Here is a 22,930-nt window from a genome sequence, read left to right as displayed (position 1 = left end):
CTAGGGAGGAAACAGGCCCAGAGAAAGGCAGCTGAGTGCCCAAGGTCACACAGCTGAAGCTGAAACTAAGGTCTCTAAATTCTACCCCCAACACCCTCCCTACTCAGGTCTGGAATTAAGTGGGAGCACCTTCTACCCTCCCATGCCTCCAAAACAGCGTTCTCATGCCTTCCTACACAGAGGTGGAGGCAGAACTGTGAGTGGGAAATACCATCCTCCTCCCTCATACTCTTCCTTCTGCCTCCTCCTCTCGCCTTCCACCTGCCACTCTCTGAACCCTGTCCAACAGGCCTGGGGCTTTCTGGAAGGGAGTAAAACCCAAGGCCAGGTGGTGCCTCAGCAGAGACACCAGTGCTCCTGCCCCAGGATGCACTGCCACGAGTCCTGTACAAAGCCCTCAAAATAACCTCCGCTTTGAAAGGCAGTCAGGCTCTCTTTAACCAGCTCACTTGTGAGGCCACAGGGCCATGGAGTCCACTGTATGGACAACATCATAGGAACAGTCAAGTGTATTACCTCAGAATTTCACAATCTCACAATCAGAGAATCCTAGGAATAGAAAATGTTTAGACAGAATTTTAGGATCTTAAAACCCCAGATTCACCAAATTTTAAAAGCTTAGAAGCTTAGAATAGTGGAATCTAGAATTTGAGAGTTTAATCCAACACTCCCCTTTGTAAATGAAGAAGCTGAGGCCCAGAGAGATGATTCTCTCCAGGAGTGACTCACCCAAGGGGTGGACTGATCCTGGCTCCACAATCAGCTGGATTTCTGGTTCTCTGCACCCCAACTTCCCCGCATCCTCTTCCAGCCCTGCTCTCTCCTTCCACCTGAGCTCTAGATCCCACCCCTCACCACCTCCTTAGGAAACTCTCTCCAGCTCTTTACCATGCCTTCATGGCGGTAATGGCTTTGCTTAAACAGCTTTAATAACTTTCATGGCTATTTCTTAAATTTAAGCATGCTCAACTCTCTCCCATCATAAAACAAACAAACAAAAATTCAACCCTCTCTAGCCACTATCTATTTCTCCTTCCCTTCACTGTTAAGCTTCTTAAAAGTTTTCCCTACACTTGCCGTGTCTGCTCCTCACCTCTCCTTCTGCCCACTGTAGTCTGACTTTGTCTCCACCATTCTGCGGAGGTCACAATGGCCTCTGTTACCAAACTCGCAGATACTTCTCAGTCTGCTATTTGACCATTCTGCAGCAGCTGACCCTGGTGACCTTTCCCCCCTTCACTGCCTCTGGCTTCCTCCACCTCTCTGGCTGCTCTTTCTCAGCCTGCTTTGTGGGTTCCATCCCCAGCACTATTCTCTTCCTCTTAAACTCTCCTGAGTGATCTCTACCATCCTTGGGGTTTGTCTTGTTTGTTATTGTCTCCTAAGTATCTCCCTGAAACTCCGTGTTTCCTTCTGGGTTCTAATTGGTGTAGCCAGATGATTGTGCTTTTCTTCACTAAATGGTGAGCCTCTGGAGGGCAAAGATCATAGGATCAAGCACAGTGCCTGGCACATGTAGGCATTCAGCAAAAGTTTGATAAATGTGAAAAGTGGAACAAGAGTTGCCAACTCATTATCATTGAAGAGTTCTCTGTATCAAGGGATATGTGTACATCTAGGAGAATGCCAGAGGGGTGACTCATAGAACTGCTAGTTGTTAGAGTCAGAGGAGATTTAAGATCATCTATAACCAAACCCCTCATTACACTGATAAGAAAACTGAGTCCCAGAAGGGTTAAGAGACTTGTCCAAGGTCACACAGCAGAGCTTTGTTTATGGCAGAGCTCACATAGGAAAGGGTACCTTGGGGTATTCCCTCCCAGATGACACTGCAGGAGTAAAAGAAAGGAAGGTAGGATGGGCATGGTATATACATGAGGGCATGACAAATGTGAACCCAAATGTAAGTCTGGAAGGTTCAAAGCACAATGTCCTATGCAAATCTTACTCGATTGTTGTCTGATCCAACACACCGGTGACTGGGATCCCGTAAAACTGCTGCATAGTGGAGACTGCTGACTGTAAGGCCTTCCCTGAGTGCAACGCAGATGCCCGTGAATCATAGGGAAGCAGATAGCCATATGACTTTAACCAGTTCTGAAAGACACGTGAAAGAAAAGGATGCATTATGCTGGAGAAGGCTCTGTTCTACCTGGGCAGAGATTTGCCCTTGAAACTAGAGATCATTTTATCCAAGGGACTTATGGAGTCTTGCTCTGATTTCTTCCTCTTTCACTCCCTCCTGCAGACACTGTCAAATTATTCTCCAGAAAACACAGATCTTGTTGGTTTACTCCCCTGCTATAAACCTTTCATTGGATCTCTACTGGCTACAGAATAAAGATTAAATTTGCATTCAAGGCTTTCCAGTGCCCTGCCTCTTTACTCATTTATTCAGTTGTTTCCACTGACATATGACTAGCCATTGCAAGAGCACAAGAATAGTTCATTCTCTGAAGTGTTGGCCTGTTAAAATGTTGTGCCACCCAGAAACCTACTGTGTCTAAAGTCAGAGTCTGCTGAAGAATCATGTTGTAGAATATTTATTGGCATGAGATTATCTACAATCTTTATTGCTAACCTCTCTAAAAAAGTAAACCATTATAAATAAATATAAATAAAAATGGAACTGTATTATTTAATTTAAATATAAATACATAAACATATACATAGAAAAAAGCCTAGAAAGACACACATAAAAATAATAGTATGGTTATGTAAGAGAATTCCTTGTTTTTGGGAAATACACACTGAAGTATTTTGGCTTACATAAGGGTGCATGATGTCTGCAACTTTTTCTTAAATAGATTCAGAAAAAGAGAGAGAGAGGAAAGTGAGAAAACAAATGTAGTAAAATGTTAAGAGTTGGGGAATCTGGGTGAAGGGTATGCAGGAATTCTTCATCCTATTCTTGAAAACTTTTCTGAAAGTCTGAAATGATGTCAAAAAAATTTTTTTTAAAAAAAGAATTAACCATGAATATCCTTTGTTATAGTATCATGGGGGACTTCTTTTTCTGCACTTTTCTGTTTTCTAAGTTTTATGCGTGGAGTCATTTAAGAAAAAAGTAGAAAAACTTTAAAAGGGCAAGAGAATCTGTAGTAGCTTGGGTGAAGAAGCTCAAACAGTGAAACTGAAGGATAGCAAAGTAAAGATTATTCCCACTGACAAGCCTGAGGGGATGGAGACCTGAAGAAACCAGAGCACCAGGAAATATCTGTGGCATCAATTGGAAAATGAGGACAACATCCATGTATCTATGAATCCACAAGCATTTACAGGAGCATGCCCACAAGCTGGTGTCTAAGCCAGAGAGACCCTGCTGCCCATCCTCAGAGGATTATCCCGAACACCAAGTGAGCTAATGAAGGAAGAAGAACTTAGGAAGTGGTATTATCCCTTCCTATCTATAGATTGTGTTTCTTGTTTCTATATGAACAGTCTTATTGTGGAGGTATCTGTTATTACAAGTCAAGTCAAACCATTTTTGGAAGGAGGCAGACCATAGACTATAAGTAAGTTATTATTTATTCCACCCAAGGTGACTGTAACATCTTTACTGCCTTGTGATAAAATCCATCTGACTGATTAAAAACAAAATAGAATAATAAAGTCTTAGAACATCCACCACAGAGTGACAACCTTACCTCTTTCGTATTTGATATCTAAAACATATTTTTCATTCCAAATTACAGCACAGGATTTCAACACTTCTTCTACTTCCCCAAACATTGAATTTCTTTCATGCCTTTGTATGTTTTCCCTCTGCCTGGCATACTTCTTAGTTTGGCAAAAATCTTTCATTATTTTAAGGTTCAACCCATAAATTACTACCTCTGGAAAACTTCCCTCATTCCACAGCTTAAGTTATTTTCTCCCTCTTCTGTCCTCCCTAAATCCCCTATTATTGATAGTATATAGCTCATAAATATTGGGCTCTAATCGTTACCTTACATATCAGACTCTGAGCTCCCACAGGAAAGGGTCCATGTTTTACTCATCTCTCTATATCCAGTGCCCAAGAAATGCCTGATGCACAGTAGCTGTCCATTATGTCTGTTCAACAGACATTACGGGGCACTTACTACATGTGAGGCACTGTGCAAGACTCTGGCATGCAAAGGAGCTCACAGACCAAAAGTAAACCCGCAGTGAAAATATAGCACTAAAAATCAGGTGTGTTCAGGGCTCTAGGGGAGAACAAAAGAGGAGTATCTTCCACATGGGGGCAGGGCATGAAAGGCGAACTCAGTGGAGGCTTCCAGGGGAGGCTGTGTCTTAAAGGACACAGCAGGTGCAATTGCCTGGAGGTGTGGGGGAGCATGGCACAATCTGAACAGTATTTAAAATGGCTAGAACTTTGGGGGAGGGAGTGATCATGAGTGGAGGGGACTGGAAAGGAAGGAAGTAGAGAGAGATGATACATAATTGTTCACAAAATGGACAAATTACAGAGAATCACTTGTGATTTGACTGTGGCCCAGGATCAGCCAAAAGGCTCAAGTAAAATATCTGGAAATGAACATGATAGGACAAGTCACCCATCCATTCATCTAGGTGTTCCAACTGCTATTCCCAGGTTATGTCATCAAACCATTAAGTCCCTGAAATACATTCTCTCAGTCCCTCACAGCCAGACTGTCATACTAGGTTTTCTTTCTTTATGGAAATTTCAATTAGGAATCGTTGGATTGAATAAACCCGGTGGTATAATGTGAAAGAGGCACAGTCCTGAGATTGAATCCTGACCTCACCACTTGCTAGCTGTGTGACTCTGGGCAAATTGAGCTTCAGTTTCCTTATTTGTAAAATGTAAATAATAATTCCTCCTCTACAGGACTGTTGTTAAGATGAAATGAACAAATGCACCTGACACATAGTAGTCACTGAAGAGGTGTGTTATACCTTCAGATGGTGTTTCTGTTATCTTTTGTAAAATCAAGGTGGAAAACATGGTCTTTGACTCCTTCTCTGCCTTTTGAAATCAGTCATCCCACCCTCCCACATTCTGCTTATACCAAGAGCCAGTCCTTGTGAGTCCTGTGGAGGGCAGTATGTCTGTCACAGTCAATTCTACTTGCTATTAGGTGACCTATGGACATGACCATCTCTCACACAGCACTGGGAGCACTGCATGTGGAGAAATGAGCTGACTTGAATTGTGTAATCTTCACCCTGTGGTTCAACTTTCTTAGGACCAATCACTTTCTTTTTTCTTTCATTTTTTTGCTGAGAAAGATAAGCCCTGAGCTAACGTCTGTTGCCAATTTTTCTTTTTTTCTTGAGGAAGATTAGCCCTGAGCTAACATCTGTGCCAGTCTTCCTCTATTTTATATGTGGCTGCTGCCACAGCATGGCTGACGACTGGTGTGGGTCCACACTCCGGATCCGAACCCGTGAATCTGGGCCGCCAAAGTGGAGCGTGCCAAACTTAACCACTACTCTATGGGCCGGTCCCAGAACCAATCACTTTTTATTAAGCTTTAGCTTAAAGAAAATATTTTCCCTACAGGAGATTCTGTATGCTTTCTGGCATCAGAATATGAACACTGGGTAACGCAGTGGTTTTCCCTTTTGGCTTTTCTGCCAGGAATCTTTCAGCCAAATTTATAGCTTAAGGGTTGAGCATGGTGATGCTTGGAAGTAACTATTACTTTTTTCTTTTTTCCAATGACCAAGATATGTTTCATCATTAAAAGTCTTACTTAAAAACATTGCTTCAGTCCGTGAGCTACCTCAGGCCTTCCCAAAAAGAGTTGTGGTCCAAATCTAAAATAAATCTAATTCCTCCCTATCTGTGGACTCCGTTGGTTCTCTAAAAATCCAGCTAAGATGAATTAGGGCATTTGGGAAATGGCTGGGGATCTTTGGACAGATACTGGTGACAAACCTGTCAGCCTACTGAGTAGTTTTTGAGCACCCACCTCTGAGCCAGCATGGAATTTAAGAATCTTCTCCCCTCCTGCCCTCATTACCACATATGGTAGGAGAGAAGGAATAGGGAACTTTTAGCATAAACTCACTCCAGCCTTCTAAGGCTTTGAGGAATTAAAAGTAGCTCCTCCTCAGTAAAGGGCTGGCAACCTGGTTTACCCAGCTCCTTTTCTAAGATACTCAAGAAAGGAGCATCTCAGAGCCAATTAGGATCCATTATGAAGGTCAAAGAGTCTATCTCAGCAGCATCAAGAGTTAGGATCTAATGATTCAGGTCCTAGGCAAATGTCTGGGTCAGGACCAAACACTGGAATGGATTAGCCCTCTCTGGTCTCTGCTTCCCTCCCAGGTTCACTAGGGACAATCCTCAGAGCTCAGGGGCAGACCTCTAAGAGGCAAAATGGGAGAGGGAAGTGCTGGTCAAATGACAGCTCCAAGCCAGGGAAGAGGGCATTCAGATAGGGCCTGTGTATGTATAAGAGGGTAGAGGTTAAGGCCTATGGATTAGGGGCCAGACACTTCCAACTTCTGCTGCTTAACCCTGTCTCTGCCACTCACTTGCTCTGTGACCCAGGCAACCCTCTGACTTCTCTAGGCAGAAGCCCCTGATGTTGGAGCAAGTCTTCCACACTCTAGTCACACCAATTCTAAAACATCCCCTGCCCTTCCACACTTCCAGCCTGTCCTTGCTGCCAATAAAGCCCATTCTCCTTATGCATGTTAGAAAACTCATCCTTCAAAGTCTGCTGAAATGTCACTCCCTTTGGCAATCCTTCCTTAACTCTCCCTGGCAGAGCAAGTGGGCCCCCTCTTTACTGCTGCACTGCTTTACCTCTCCACCACTCTAAACGCAACTACCACAGTGTATCACACCTCTTGGTTGATATGTCTGTTTTCTCCTCTAGATTGAGTTCCTGAGGAGCAGAGACTGTCATATTTAATTTTGTACATAGCACAACAAATAATCACTGAATGAATGAATGAGCGAATGAATGAATGATGGTCTAGGAGGCACTGTTTGGATACCAAGGAAGGGATTTCATCTTGGGAAAGTTTAATGAGTAATACACATAAAAGCATCAAGCACAATTCTTGGTATCTACTAGAGGTTGAAAAAAACATTTGCTGACATGCAATCTATTGTAGTGTGACTTCTTTGCTTGATGAGGCAAAGGCTCCATTGTCCTGGCTGAAAAACAATAAAATCCACTAAAGGAAAAAGCCCCATTCAGTTTTAAACAGAATGACCTACCTTTCATCTTCTTACACCTGGATCCATTAATCAATCACCAGCCTCATCACAAGTCTAACTTTTACAGCTCAGTTAACCAACTCTAAGATGTCTGTCACCCTTTAAGTGCTGAAAGAGGTGTAAACCCAGAGGAAAGTGAAGAAAAGTTGAGTGCAAGCAGGGACCAAAATAGCTGGGCTGAACCAAAGATGCAGAGATCACAGACAATACAGTGTGATTGGTCTGCTGGCAGAAGGCGGGATTTTGGTTCCTGAGAAGCCAAAGCTGAGACGTTCAGTAGTGGCAGGCAACGGAGAGAGCAAGGAATGACAAGGAGAAAAAAATGTGGCCTGAAGAGGGAAAAGAGCGGCAGACAGCAGAGGCGGTGGTGAGATTAGAAGTGGCAATGGAGGCGGCAAGAAGCAGATCAACTGGCGGTGCTGCTGGATGCTCTTGGAAAACAGAAGTGGCCATGGGGGAGGAGAGAAAGATGGATCAGTTAAAACAGCGTGTCTCCTGGGGTGTATTCAGGAGCAGCACACCTGGTTGGGTGTGAGCCCAAGCCGGACTGTACAGGCTTGGAGAAGGAATGGGAAAATGATTAGGATCAGGTGTTTGGTCAGCAATACCGTGGGCCAGAAGGTATTATCAGAAAGGCTGGAGGTGAAGTCTACAAAGGAGGACCAGGCAGGATGATGTCAAATTTGGAAGCATGGGCTAGAATGAGGAAGAAAGGAGAAAAGACCCTGCTCAAAGAGTTTGGGCAGCGAGGTCTTAATCTAGGGTGATGATCAAAGTAACAGGAACGAGGCATTGACCTCAACATGCATGGAAGGTCCAAGTCCACTTCCAGAAGTTGTACATGTAGAGGGACAGTGACAAACTAGAGCATGACTAAGGGAGAGTGGCCAGGAGAGTGGGGGAACCCCTCAGAGGAACCATGTCCTGTGAAGAAAGAGGAGGGATGTTTATGCTGGAGAAGGGAGGGCTGCAGGGGACATGACAGCCTTCAAATGGTTATGGGTGAAGGACATTTATTCTGGTAGGCACAGAGGGCAAAAGTAAGACAAGCACAGGAAATTACAGAACATATATCTTGACTCATTATAAGAAACAACTTTTTAACAGAGATGTTCTAATTATAGTAACAATGATAATAGCTACTATTATTAGAATACCTATTATATACCTGGCATTGTGCTGGGCACTCTGGAATGCAACAACCCCACAAGGTAGGAATTATGTTTCCTAATTTGCAGATGAGGAAACTGAGGTTCAGGCAGGTTAAGTAATCATCCAGGGCCACAAAGCTAATAAGTGGCAGGATTCAAACCCAGATCTATCTGAAACCAGGCATTCCACACTGTCAGACCACAGGACAGACATCCCTTTCCCCTCCCAGGACTTCCTATGCCTCACGCTTCTAAAGAGCTATGTCTCTTCTCAGATCAGAGTGAGCTCACTCTCCTTCTATTGTGATTTCTGTGTCAGGGCAGAGCACCACCACCCGCCCAGTTACCCAAGCCAGAAGTCTCATCTCGACCCTGTCTCCTCCCTCTCCTTCGTGGATTACATCCAGTCTTTTACCAAAGAACTACTGGTTCTACCTCCTAAACATCAGATCTGTTTCTGTCTATTCATTCATGCAATAAGTATTTATTGAGGGCCTTCCACTATGCACCAGGCACTGTGTGCTAGGCTCTGGGATATAACAGCAAACAAAAACACTCTAGTGTTTTACTTTCTAGTCACGGTTCAGTGGAAGAACCATGTGGTAATAAATGCTATGAAAAATAAAATGGGTTAAAGAGATAGTGATGGGACAACTATTTTACAGAGGATGGTCAGGGAAGATCTCTCTGTGGAAGTGACATTTGAGCAAGAGGCCTGAAGGAGGTGAAGGAGTCCAGGAAGAGGGAAGTTCCAGGAAGGAGGAACAGAAAGTGCAGGCAGAACCCTGAGGCAGCTTCAAGGGCTTTCTATCAAGAGCTTTCAAGGGAGGGGGAAATGGGAGGTATAGTCAAAGGGCACAAAGTTTCAGTTACGCAGGATTAATAAGTCCTAGAGCTCTGCTGTACAGCATAGTGCCTATTGTTAACAATACTGTATTAGCTACTTAAAAAATGTGCTAAGGGGGCAGTTCTTATAAGTGTTTTTAGGGCAAAATAATAGTAATAATAATAATAAGTAAAGAGAACAGGAGGAAACTTTTGGAGGGGATGGACTTGTTTATGGCATAGATTGTGGTGATGGTTTCACAGGTGTATACTTATCTCCAAACTCATTGAGTCATATACATTAAATTTTTACAGCTTTTTGTATGTCAATTATACCTCAATAAAATGGTTTTAAAAAAACAAAGAGCCTGCGTGACTTGGCCCCTGACCACCTCTGCAGTAGCTTTTACGCTCTGCATTTCAGTGTGTTCTAGTTCTACCAGACCCTTACATGCATTGCTCCTTCTATCTCGATCCTTGACCCCTTATCTCAGGAGTTCCTCCTACATCCTTTGTCAGCACCCGTTCTTCTCCCTATTACAGTTCTTATCATGCAGTGTTGTAATCCCATGATGAATTAATTACTTGTCTCCCCTTCTTGACTTTACAGTGTCTGAGGGCAGGGCCCATAGTCTGTCCTCTTCACCATAGTACTCCAGCACCTAGTACAGGGCCTGGCAAAGATACATATTTATGGAATGAAAATGAGTTAGAGTGTTCAGGGAGAAGGCAAGTGATTGCTGGTCAGAACTTGCTATGGAACAGGGTTTCTCAACCTCAACACTATTGATATTTTGGGCCCTATAATTCTTTGTTCTAGGGAGGCTGTCCTGTGCATTGTAGGATGTTTAGCAGTGTCCCTGGCTTCTACAACTAGATGCCAGTAGCATCACTCCCTCAGTTGTGACAACCAGAAATGTCTCCAGACATCACTGAAAGTTTCCCTGAGGGTGGGCAAAATTGTCCCATATTGAGAACCACTACTCTAAAGGGATTCCCATATAGGGCTGCCTTGAATATTCTTTAAGAGTCCTTTCAGCCCTGCATTCTATGTTTTAGGGAAAGCACTAGGCATTCGGTCAATAGCCTCCTAGGATGAGGCTCAGAAAGACGGCCAGTTTCCTTACCTGGGCAAGTGGATGTGAATGGGCTTCATGTGGGGTGTGCTGAGCGGTGAGAAGAGAGGCAGCTGGAGAGGACGTTGAGGGTTTTGGTTAAGAGTGTATGCTCTGGAGACAAACCATGCTGGGTTCAAATCCTAATTCTTCCATTTACTTGTTACACGACCTTAGGCAAATTATTCGACCTCTCTATGGCTCACTTCCTTCATCAGCATCATGTCATTAGCATATGCCTCATGGAGTGGTTGTCAAGATTAAATAACATAATATGTGGTATTAAGTACTCAGTAAGAGATAGCAATAATAATGACTATTTTTTTCCTGATAGGTGACAAACAACTCTAAACACCTCACTGCACTATAGTCCCAACACTAAGGCTGTGTTTCTCAGTGTGTTGTCCTTGTGCATCACGGGCTGTCAGCATCTCATCATCCGAGGAGCTTGTTAAAAGTGCATATTCTCAAACCCAAACTAGACCCACTAAATCAGACTCTCTGAGGTTGGGAACTGGGATTCTGCACTTTTAAAAATGAGCACCTAAGGAGACTCAGTTGCCTACTGAAGTGTGAGAACTGCTGCAGTAAGGACAGTTGGGAGTGATGACCCTGTGCCATGAAGAAATGGGCATGTGATGTTCAGTATCACCTCTAATTTACTAAGACAAGAGTTACGCTACCCATTTAGAAAAGCCTTCTGTTAAAATTGGCTCAATAGCCAGCCCCTGCCCTCCGTGCCTCTGCTCTGCTCTCATCTCTGGGTCCTTCAGCTGTGTATCTCCTTGGCCAGTCCTAACTTCAGCAAACGGCCCATCAGTGCCTTCAACCTCAACATTGAGATTCCATTGTGTCATTTGGTGTTGGCATCAAGAGTGGCCTAAGATCGTCCTTCCCTTTCCATTGCCATGTTAACTTAGTCCTTACTACTGGCTTTTTGCCTCAGTTTCCCTGTCTGGCACTCAGGTCCAAAGCTGAGATTGATATGACCCTAATCTGTTTCTCAAGGTCTCATATTCCCTGCCTGATTCTCAGTCTCCTCTAGAGAGTGAGACTCTAGTCTCTGTATACCTGGGAGCTGGTTCTGAAAAGACAGGTCACTTGGGGCCAAGATGCCAACACATGACAGATATTACCTAACTTTGCTCTTTTCAGCTGACTGTCCTTGGGCAAATGACCTAACTTCTTTAAGCACTATTTTCTTCATCTGTTAAATAAAGGATGATTTTTAAAAGTATTGTTAGGAGGATTCAGTGAGATGATGCCCTGTAGTAGGTTAAATCATGGCCCTTCAAAGATGTCCACATTCTCATCCCTGAAATCTGTGACTATGTCAACTTACCTGGCAAAGGGGACTTTACGGATATGACTAAGTTAAGGGTCTTCAGGTGGTGAGAGTATCCTGGGTTATCCAGGTGGGCTCAATGTATTCACAAGGGTCTTTATGAGAGGGAGCTAAGTGGGTCAGAGTCAGAGAAGGAGATGTCATGAGAGAAGGAGACATAAGGGTGATGCCATTACTGGAAGGGAGCCACAGGCCAAGGAAGGTAGGTAGCCTCTAGAAGCTGATATAGGCAAGGTACGAATTCTCCCTAGAGCCTCCAGAAATAATGCAGCCCTGCTGACACCTTGATTTTAGTCCCATAAATCCCATTTTAGACTTTTGACCTCCAGGACTGTAAGATAATAAATTTGTGTTGTTGTAAACCACTAAGTTTGTGGTACTTTGTTTCAGCAGCAGTAGGAAAATAATACATGCATGAAAAGCATTGAGCAGATTCTGGCACGTGGTAAACATCCTCACAATGTAATTGTCTGTGCCCTTACTCCCTCACTCTCCAGCAGTAGATTGACCACCACCTTTGGTCATTGCAGTCAGACCAAGTCACTGTGTCTCTTTGGTGACTCCTCAGAGATTAGCCTATCACTGTGTCAGTTCCCTCCAACTCCTGTCCCACGAAAACCCTGCTTCCTCCCTTACCCATACAACTGAGGTCCCAGCCCTGCCCTTGAGCCCACCTGAGTTATAACTAATTATTTTGTGTGTGAGGAAGATTGGCCCTGAACTAACTCCTGTTGCCAATCTTCCTTCTTTTGCTTGAGGAAGATTGTCACTGAGGTAACATCTGTGCCAGTCTTCCTCTATTTTATGCGGGATGCCGCGACAGCGTGGCTTGATGAATGGTGCTAGGTCGGCACTCAGGATCCGAACCTGTGAACCCCAGGCCGCCAAAGCGGAGCGCGCAAACTTAACCACTATGCCACTGCGCAGGTCCAGAGTTATAACTAATTTTTGAAAACTTCAAACTTGAAGGCTTAACCATTCAGGTTTCTAGAAAATGCACTGGTCAACAATACTCAGAGATTATATCTAATTTAACCACTTGTTTTGCAGAAGAGAGAAAGAAAACTCAGAGAGGGAAAAATGACTTATCCAAAGTCACAGAGCAAGTTGGTAGAGGAGCTGGACATGGAGCCTAGCATCCCTGCCTCCTATGGAGGGTTCTCTCGGTCATGTGCACCCTCTACACTGGCTTTGGTTTGCCTCAAAATGCTGTGTCTTTTTTTTTTTTTTCCTCACTTACAGCCAGTCTAAAAAGGGCCTTCAGGATCGCCCACAATGCCCGTCTTAGCTTCTTGACAAATACCTTAATGGTGCAGCGTTGCCTCTTGGCTGCCACCAGCTCTTGAGTGGGTAGTAAGTGCACTAGTGGGAATTCCCTGGCACTCTGCACAATGTCCTTGGCCCACACCCAGGAGGCCACCACAAGCCACACAATCACCATGCCCAAGGAGGTGGCGCATTTGGGGTTTTGGATCAGCACTGGGATGTCCGACTTTTCCAATTCTTGGGAGGCCTCCTCCCAAGGCCAGAAGTGTGGCCACGTCCTCATTCACTCTCTGAGAAGCGAGGAGCCTTAGTCTTCTTTTCCCTTTCCAGTGCCACAGTTTTCTGTCCACAGGGACTTGATTTACTGATGAGTTAAGAAAAGGGCAGAGGGAAGACAAAGACCATGGTCAGGCCTTAGTTTCTCAACTGTAACAGACAGGTGGCTGAACTAGATAATCTCTAAGTAATTATATAAAGTTCTATTATTTTAACTTAATTGTCTTGAGTGTGGAGACAGTTTGGTTCCTCACTGCCAATCTTGATGTCCAGGCTTCTTAGTACGGCACTCAATAAGCTTCACAGTCTGATGCCAATGTACCTTTCTAGCCTTATCTTCTCTCTTGTATGTCCTACCCTTTTGTTGCCACCCCAAGTCTGTCCTACTCTAGCTACTGGCCTACCTGTGTTGCCTGAACATATCCTGAAAGTTCCTTCATCTGTGCCTTCTTTTCATTTCCTCTCCCTGGAATGCCTTTCCCACAAGTATTCAAAGACCTTTCCCTGATGCACTATTAGATGTCCTTCAAAATGCTATCTGAATGCCACTTCACCTGGGAAGGCTATCCAGGGTTAAATGGACTTCCTCTGTGCTCTTAATGGCATCATATGCACCCCTCACTTATGGCATCTTTCATATTACATTATAAATAGTGGTTTACATGCCTGTCACTCCAACTGAACTCTTCCTCAGAGAGCCTACAGCCTGGTGGGGGAGAGAGACATGGAAAGACTAAATGTTTCGTTACAATTGTGGTAAGTGGAATGAAGGAAGAGGAGATGGCGCCGTGAGACAGGAGATGCAGGCTGTGATGTCAGGGAGGATGTGACACCTCAGTGAGCCCTGCACAAGAGTAGAAGAGGGCTAGATGAAGGTGGAAGAATGAACATCCCAGGAAAGAGAATATCTTATTGAATTCCCGAGATGTGAAAGAGCCTGCATATTAGAAAAAGAGAAGGAAGGCCAGCGTGGCTGGAGTGGACTGAGAAGGTGGTATAAAAGGAAGCTGGAGAGTGGGAAGGACTTAATCATGCAGGCCTCACAGGCCAGACTGAGCAGCCCGTGGGTGCTGGGTACAAGGGTGTTCACAACATTCGTTCTACTTTTGTGTATATTTGAAATGTTCCCATAATAAGAATTAAAAGGAAGAGGTGGAAGTCGTATAGTAATAGTTTAGCCTTTATCCTAAAAGACATTTTAAGCAAGGTGAGGGTGGGAGTGACATGATCAGATTTTTTATTTCTAAAATTTTTTAATTAAGTATTTCAAGCATTCAGAAAGGCATAAAAACAATAAAACCTTGGATAAGCACCAACCAGTTTTGTTAAATCTTAGCTTGTGCCATATTTGCTTCAGATATAACTGACCCTTGTGTGGATTTATTTTTGAAAGATCACTCTGGCTGCCGTTTGAAGAAGGATTAACAGTGGGCAGGAGAGGCTGGTCGGGTGGGAAGTTTCTGAAGTCCAGGTGAGACAGGATGGAAGCTTCGACTAAGATGGAGGCAGTAGAGGTGGAGAGAAGTGGACACAGGGAAGATGTATTCAGGAGGTGGAATTGCTGGGGTTTGGCGACTGATCCCACTGAGGCAGGAGAGGAGAGGAAGAGATGAGGGATGACGCCCATCTTTCTGGCCCAGTGCTTTTGGGGCACAGAGAACACTGTGCATATGAGTGTTTGTGGTATAGAATTGAGTTTTAAAATTATTATTGCTAACAAAAGATGCTAATAATGATGTTTTGTTTTTCTCTGCCTTCTTTTGTTATAACAACGTGTATGATCTTTGAGGAAGTATTAACTTTTATATGTATGGTTTTCCTGTTATCCTATATATTGCTAAAGCCTAATTCAAAGCTGCCTTTTAAAATGAATGCATGGAGTAATGATGAAGAAAAACTAGTGAAGGACTTGAACGGAATCCTGAGATCCACAAAAACCAAATGATTTATTCCAAAATCTTTCGGCAGGGGAGGGCTAGAGCTGAGATTCACAACTTTTATCCATACACTAAAACAGGTACACAGACCTCAGTTGTGCTAAGAAAGCTAAAAAGCATCCAGGGCAGGAGCCAGCACCCAGAACAACTCGGGAACAGGCCCAAGACCCTCCACCTCCTCAACACGCTCTGAGCAGGTCCTTTCTCTGCTCAGAAACCTTTAATGACTCCCCTCAGCCTTTGGACAAGAGCCATTTTCACAATCTGCTTTCAGCCTCCCTTTCCAGCCTCTTCTCATACACTCGTACTGGAAATAGCAAGTAACTCGATGCTGCAGGCACATCAAATTATCGACTGTTTCCTAAACATGCCATGCGCTTTTGTGGCGCCCTGGTTCGCGGTTTTCCTTCTGTCTGGACTGCCCCCTCACCATTCTCGGTTCTCCTTCCTCAAAGGTTCATCTTCGATACCAAGCTTCTTCCTAAAACATTCTCTGACTTCCCCAACCTCAACTGGGAACCTCATTTCCCCCTGCTTTGGAGCTTCCCCAGACGTGGTTTATACCTCTAGCATGCATTCATTATTCTTCAAAAAAGGGGCTGACTTTTGTGTGCCAAGCACGACTGAAATAAGTTGGTCCCCAACCAACACAGACAATAAAATCAATTTAAAAATATTTATCAAATGTCTAGAATGTGCCAGGCACTGTGCTGGGTACCAAGGACACATTGGCTGCAGTCCATTAAGAACTGGGTCATCTTATTTTGATTTCAAACTATTCCACATTATAAGGCTGGGCATTTCCTTAGATTAATCTCTTTTGTACAGTTATAATTTACTTTTATTACCTCTAAAACTACCTCTTTCAAGGACGGGAGTGGAATATACTTGAAAGTGGAAAAGATTGGCTAAAAGGCTATTACAATAACCCAGAAGAGGACAGTTTAGTGTAGAGGGGAAAGCACTCAGACCTAGGGTAGAAAATCCAGCTTCTGGTCCTTGCTTTGCTGTTTATTAGCTACATGTGGGTCCCTGGATAAGGTGTGGGCAAGTCCCATCATCCCTCTGAGTCTCCATTTGCTCATCTATAAAATGAGGACAATATCTTCCCTATCTACCTCACGGTGTTGTTGCCAGGATCGAGTGGGGCCACGCACAAGAAAGCATCTGTAAAGCACTTTACAGGTATGAAGCTATTAAAGTAACAGGAAAACCACAGTAATAATAAAGAGAAAATGAATTAAAAATACAGCAGACTAGATTTAGGTTAGATAAAAGGAAGAACTTCCTAACAGTGATAATTGGTTTTTTCAGCCATGAATGAAGATATACTGGAGGCCATGATCACACTAAAGCAATTTTTGGCTTGGGAATCTGTTAGTGCTTCTTAATAGGCCTATTCCACCCCTAGACTCATTCAGGGCTATAACTTTCCTTCATTACAGATGCAAACCAAAGAATATTCTCCATCTGCCTAGAGCAGATCCCTCAAAACCAGTCTAGAGGGCAGGAATCCGTTATGCCCTGGGCCCAGGAGTCACACTCTATCACTCGTGTGGCCTGTGCTGATTGGCTTGTCTCTTTCTGACTGTGTTAACCTTCCCCAGAATCAAGTTGGAAATTAGGAGGGCCAAAAAACTATTTGTGAGGCATTCTGCTCAGCTAACAATAAGAGAAAGATGCTTTAAATAAAGCAAACAGAGGAAGCCACTTAGAGAATCAGTGGGACCCCCTGGTCCCATGCAAAATCTAAAAGAAAGACTCAAAAAAGCAAAGGAAAAAACAGACTGAATGAATTTTTTCTGGTTTTGTCTTTAGGTAATGAAAGATCAGAGATACAAAATCAAAAGCAAAAGACAGTGAAAACACTTCCAACTGAGAAGTCAGGAGAACAGGGAAAAGTTCCACTTCTGATGAACCTAGTATCAGACTCAGTGTCCTTGGGCAACTCACTTACGGCAATCCAAGAAGTATCTATTAAGCACTGCTATGTGCTTACCTGGTGATCTCTAACGTCATGGCAACCTCTCAGTTCCTCTCTATTGTATGTCACTACCACTAGATGACAACTCACCTAATGGCTTAGGAACGAACTCAGGGGTGAAACTGCAGAACCACTGCCAAAAGGAATAAACTCTATTTCCACTGAAGGCAGGACAGGTGGGCAATGTGTCCCATCCCTAAGAAGGGTTCTAGAAGGGATCTTGAGACCCACAAGCCCATGAGCATCTATTTCAGATCCATGTAGCTTTTTGGCGTAAAGGATAAAGATTAGAATCACTGAATGCTTACTGAGTAATTAACAATGAGCACTGAGAATTGGGAATTGTGTTAGATCTCAAAACATAAAGCATTTTGATTGGGGAAAGCCCTGCTGAAGAGCCTCAACTTTTTTCCCCAAATGTTGTTGAAGTATTAAAAACATTAAACGACAAATTGGCTGGGGCTGCCTCAGAGTGCTCCCCTGAGAAGAAAGAAACAAATGACTAGAGAAGTCAGGGAAAAGTTTCCTGGAGAAGCGGGGCTTGGGCTGAAACTCTAAGGAAAGGAGGCAGATGGATGAGTGGAGGTGCGGATGTAAACAGCATGTGTAGATGTCCAGAGAAACCTGGGTAGCTTGTCTTAGGATAAAGGAGAGACAAGCTTGTCTGGAGTAAGAAGGTGTATCGATGAGCAGCGAGAAAGGCAGCCTTCTAGTAAGGAGGTAGGGCGGAGTCAGACTCCAGAGGCCTTGAAAGACAGGAGGAAGAGTAAGCAACATTATCTGCTGGCTGAAAAGCAGCAATATTTCTAAAAGGTTTCAATCATGTGATCCATGAGTGTTCAGTGAGGACATAATTAGGTGCAAACTACCGAGAGAAGCAGTGGATATAATTCGTCTATCTTTCGAAAGTTTTGGACAATATATTAGACATTGAAAATGGAGTCATCCCGGAATTAAGGGTGATGTTTTTATCAGGGCCTGAGAACTCACTTAGAGATAGGAAACAATAGATGGAAATAAACAGTCACTTCTCTAAATGAAAGGAGATTAAGAGTGCAGGGGGCCCCAAGAGACCATGCTGGGACTTGTCTGATTTAAATTTTTTATAAGTGATCCAGAAGAAGTAGAGCAAAGTGAAAATTTCAGGACTGCAGATCATATTAAGCCCTTTCAGGCAGGGAAATGCTCTGCCAAAGGAGAGAGAGAGAGCGCTGAAGGAAGGTACTGAGTGAGATGTAAAATGGCAGATAAACCTCAATGTGGGGAAATGTAAGGTAAAACACGCCGATAAAAATAATCCACGTCTAGGGTATTGTGTTCCAGGCTATCAGTTTTGACCCAGGAAAAGAATGGGGGTGCTACTGCAGATTGATTCCTAAAGGCAGTGGCCTAATGTGTTGGGGTCAGGAAGGCTGATAAACGGATAGGCAGAAGCAGGAAGGGACCTGAAAACCAAAGAGGAAATCATCCTTCCTTTATGCAAGATTATAGGGTCCCACATCTGGGGACAATGGTCAAGTTTACATCTATTGAAAATTAGGGCCCAAGGATATCTAGAAAAGAGCAACTACAGTGACCCAGAGGATGAATATGGCTATTCTAGGGGTGGCCTGTCATAAGGGGGAAACTGAAGTGTGAAAAAGACAAAGGCTAAGAGAGGTGGAATCATCCAAGCTTATAAGGTGGATAAGGATAAGGATAAGGGTACACATAACCTTTCCTCCAAACACCGACGTATTCCAGGGAACAGCCTCCTCTCAATGCTTGAAATATCATAGGAATAAAAGGGGTTCAGAGTTGAGATCATCGAGCCCTATCTCTTTATATTAGAAAAGGTAAAATTCAAGCCTAGAGAGGGCAAGGAAATGGCCCAAGGTCACAGAAGCCATCAGAGGCCAAGGTCAGCTTAGAGTCCAGGCCTTTTTCCTAAATCCCAGGCCAGGGTCTTTCCACCTCACCATGTGCACTCAGAAAGAGTGAGGGAATCCTATTCTTTATAGGTATAAACTCATGAAACACATTACTTTGACAGGTAATAAAGCTGAAAGCACAAACAGGCTAGGGAAAGTTTCCACTATAAGTCAATCAGCAATTAAAAGATGTTTGGAAGACAACTACCAACTGGGCTGAAGAGACTTTCTACACACCGTAATTATTTTGGATCATGTATCCCTTTGAGAGTCTGAAGAAACCTAGAGCTTCTCTCCTAGAAAAACACATTTGCACATACAAACACAGTTTTGCATAAAATTTCAGACCCCCTGAGTCCCACGTCCAGTTAAGAATCCCTGTTCCGGCAGATTCTTCCAAACAAACACACTCCATCTCTTAGGATAACTGAGGCAATCACTCTGATTTTCCACAGCAAAAAACCACTATCCAAACGTCACTTATCAGAATTGCAGACCTCCAGGTTGGTAATTACCTAGTCCAACTCACCCTCCCCCCACAATATAGAATAATGTCATGGTTAAATATGTGTAGACTAGAGTCAGCCTGCCTAGGTTAGAATCCCAACTCCATCATTCACTAGCTGTGTGACCTTGGGCAAGTTACTTAAGCTCTCTGAGTTTGTATCCTCATCTACAAAATGGGGATAATAATTACAGCTGTCTCATATCGAGTAGTTATGAGGATTAAATGAGATAATTCATATAAAAGATAGCACCAGGCCTGGCACATAGCGAGTGCTCAGTAAATGCTAGCTGGCATTATTGTTATTATTATGCATGTATCCATGCAGATATTATGCATGTATCCATCCAATCCCCTCCTGGAGCTTTTGCTTGCACATGCCACTGATGAGCAGCTCACCGCCTCCTAGGCTGGTTGAGCAGCTCTGATTGTTACAAACTTCTTCCTATATTGAGCCAAAATTTGCCTACTCGCAACGCCCCCCTCCTACCCACGTTGGCCCTAATTCTGCCCTGTGGGGCCACGCAGAGCAAGTCCATCCTTCCTCCACGTGACAGCCCTTCAGATATGAAGACAGTGATCGAGTCCTTCCCCCGCCCTCCCCCCCGCCATCCTCTCCTCTCCAGCTTGAACATCCTCGGTTTCTTCTCTCAACCCACAACAGACTGGCTGCGCTTACTATTTACTCCGAGGCGTTGTACGGCTTCCCTCACACATAGTGATGCAGGCCACACACCCCACCGCCAGCACAACAATCCCGACCCTCCTGCTCCGCCCTCGCCCGCTGCCCCTGTCCGCGGTGCTGAAGCGGCTCCTGGCCCTCCGCGGCCCTGGCCCTTCCCAGCACCACCCCCGGGCCCCTGGCCTGGACCCCCGCTGCGCCACCTCCGCGCCCCCAGCGGCAGGCGCGGCCGGGTCCAGGCCCGGCCCCGGCGCCGCCCCCCGCCCTGCCCCGAGGCCCCGAGCCCGCGCCCCGGCCCAGCGCGCCAGCCCCACCTGCCCGACGAAGGGCGCCTCCGCCTCGGCCGCCCGCGCAGCCGCCACCGCCGCCCGGTCCCCGGCCCCCGCCGCCGCCGCCGCCGCCGCCGCCCGCGCGGGGCCCGGGAGGCAGCAGAGCGCGGGCAGCAGCAGCAGCAGCCGCCCGGGGGCCCGCCAGCGGCTCCAGCGCGGAGCCCGGCCAGGCGGCTGCGGCCCCCGCGCGGCGCGGCCGCCCCGGCTCCTCGGCATCCCCGCGGCGGGGCCCGGCCGCCCGGCTGCGATGGCGGCGGCGGCGGCGGCTCCGGCCGGGTCCTCCCGCTGCAGCCGCTGCGGAGCCGCCGAGTCACGGCGCCGCGGACACGCGCCCGGCCCGCCTGTCTCCGCCGCCGCCGCCGCCGCCTCGGCCGCCAGCGCGCCCCCGCCTCCGCGCGCCCCGCCCCAGCGGGGGGCGGCCCAGGGCGCGGGGGCAGCACCCGGGCCAGACCACGGGGGCGGCGGCTCCTGGCCGGCCGCGGGGCACTGGCCGAGGAGGGCGCTGGGAGGGGGTCGCAGAGGCCAAAATAGCAGCTCTGGAAGCAGGGTCCAAAGGGGTGGAACTGGAGGAGGGGAGTGTGGGGGGCAGCCCTGAGGGAGGGGAAAGAGGCTAAACAAATAATCCCGAAGAAAGAGCCAAGCTATGCTTGTGGGGGAGGATATCCGCGGTTGGGGTCCGAAGCCAAAGGACTAGCCTTGGGCAGAGGGTCTGAGTGGGTGGCTCTGGAGGAGGTGGGAATGAGAGACAGCCTGGGGGAGGGGACTGAGGAGCTGCCCTGGGCTACTGGCAGGGTTGCAGGGGATGGGCTAAAGAAACAGCCCTGGAGGAGTGTGTCTGAGAGGGTGGCACTGGAGAAGAGAGGGCAGGAAAGGTGAGAAACTGAAGAATAGACCTGAGGAGTGTTTCAGGGGGGCAGCCCTGGGAGACATTAAGTGAAATTAAGGTGAAGCTCATTCCCTTACCTCCAGAGGGAGAGAGATCACTCAGCTGGCAAGATCATCTTTCATCCAAAACAACCCATATTTATTAAGCACTTTCTATATATATGTAGGGCTCTGGGTAACTTGGGATACAAAAAAAAAAGGCAAGCTGACTCCCTGAAGTGTAGAGGTTTACAGCTTGGTGAGAAAACATAAGTGCAAAGAAACACAGAGTAGCAAACAGCAAGTGTCAAAAACGATTGGGGCAGGTGCTCCAGGGGTCAGAGGAGGAGGTGGGATTCTGGCTGGGCCTTGAAGGAAGGGCCAGATTTAAACAAGGGAAGGGAAATGGAAAGGGCATGTCAGGTAGGAAGATGAGGGTGTCCAGGATGTGGTTGGGGCAGTAGATCAGTTTCTCTGGAGCACAAGGTTCCTAGAGGAAAGTGCTGGAAGTAAGGGAAATAGTACAGGACCCTAAAACCTAGGATAATGAATTTGGGTTATGTTCTGAAGGGAAATGGGAATGGTGATTGAAGTGGTGAAATGGTGGTGATTGAAGGTTTTTTGGAGCAGGTTGGTGTATGGAAAATGGTGTTTTATGGTTCCCTGGTAATTTGGAGGTGTGGAAAGGGAACAGGCTTTAAAGTCAAGTCTTGGCTCTGTTCCATTCTTATGAAATGATGCTGGTCTTACTGTATAAGGTTGCCGTGAGGATGAAGTGCTTGGCACTTAATAGATGTTCAATATTAGTTCCCCTCCCAGTGTACAGGATAATGACCAGAGGAGGCAGAGAGATAAGTTGGGAGACTACTGCAAGGAACTAATGATAACAATAATAATTAACACTTAGTGGACGTCTACTATGTATCAAGCATTGGGCTAAGCCCTTTATTTCATTATAGTTCATTTAATCCTGATAAGTAAACCCTATGAAATAGATGCTATTATTACACCCAATTTAGGATAAGCAGGTGGAAGCTCTGAATAAGTTGGCCAAATTCATATGATTCATAAGTGGAAGACCTGGAGCAGTCTGACCTCAGAACCCATTTCTTCTAGGATGGGGAGACAAAGAGACAGATTTAAGAGACATTGGGCAAAGAAGAAGAAGGAAAGGAATTTGGTGTAATGGCAAGTCCAGGAAGATGGATGGTAGTATTTTCATAGAAATGGAGTTGTCATGGGAGAAAGTGGCTTGAGGGAGGTGAGTAGGAGTTTGGTTTTTGGCTTGCTGAGATTGAGGTAACCACAAGATCCCTGAGATGGGTATAGGAATAAGTTCAGAAGAGGGTGGAAAATGGATATTTTAGAAACTTTCAGGTCAGTATGATAGTTGAGACTGGAATACTGGAGAAGAAAAGAGCAAAAGACTGAGGGCTCCATGTTGAGACATACATATTCATTTTCAAGAGTGGCCAAAAAGACTGAGGAATCAGAGTTGTGGGGTATATGGGAAAGGGGAGGAGTGTTTCAAGGAGAGGGCGAGAGTTGACAGTGT

General features: G+C 45.5%; 1 protein-coding gene across 2 annotated transcripts in view; it reads right to left on the bottom strand.

The window, feature by feature from the left end:
* MMP24 (matrix metallopeptidase 24) overlaps positions 1 to 20,849 on the bottom strand; it is a 43,363-nt gene extending 22,514 nt beyond the window's left edge. Inside the window, exons 1-2 of one of the 2 annotated variants that reach the window (XM_070588187.1) lie at positions 20,497 to 20,849; positions 1,949 to 2,097 (exon numbers count right to left, since the gene is read on the bottom strand). In XM_070588187.1, coding sequence (XP_070444288.1) covers positions 1,949 to 2,097; positions 20,497 to 20,727 — 380 coding nt within the window. In that variant the 5' untranslated portion in view covers positions 20,728 to 20,849. Of the gene's footprint in view, positions 1 to 729; positions 1,113 to 1,948; positions 2,098 to 20,496 lie in introns of those variants that run through there. The other variant, XM_070588188.1, reaches the window with a different exon arrangement.
* Between the last annotated feature and the right edge of the window lie 2,081 nt (positions 20,850 to 22,930).

Source organism: Equus przewalskii, chromosome 21, assembly GCF_037783145.1.
Source record: "Equus przewalskii isolate Varuska chromosome 21, EquPr2, whole genome shotgun sequence".
In the NCBI taxonomy this organism is placed as follows: domain Eukaryota; kingdom Metazoa; phylum Chordata; class Mammalia; order Perissodactyla; family Equidae; genus Equus; species Equus przewalskii.
Note: the sequence above shows the minus strand (reverse complement) of the source record. Positions and strands in the feature narration are given on the sequence as shown.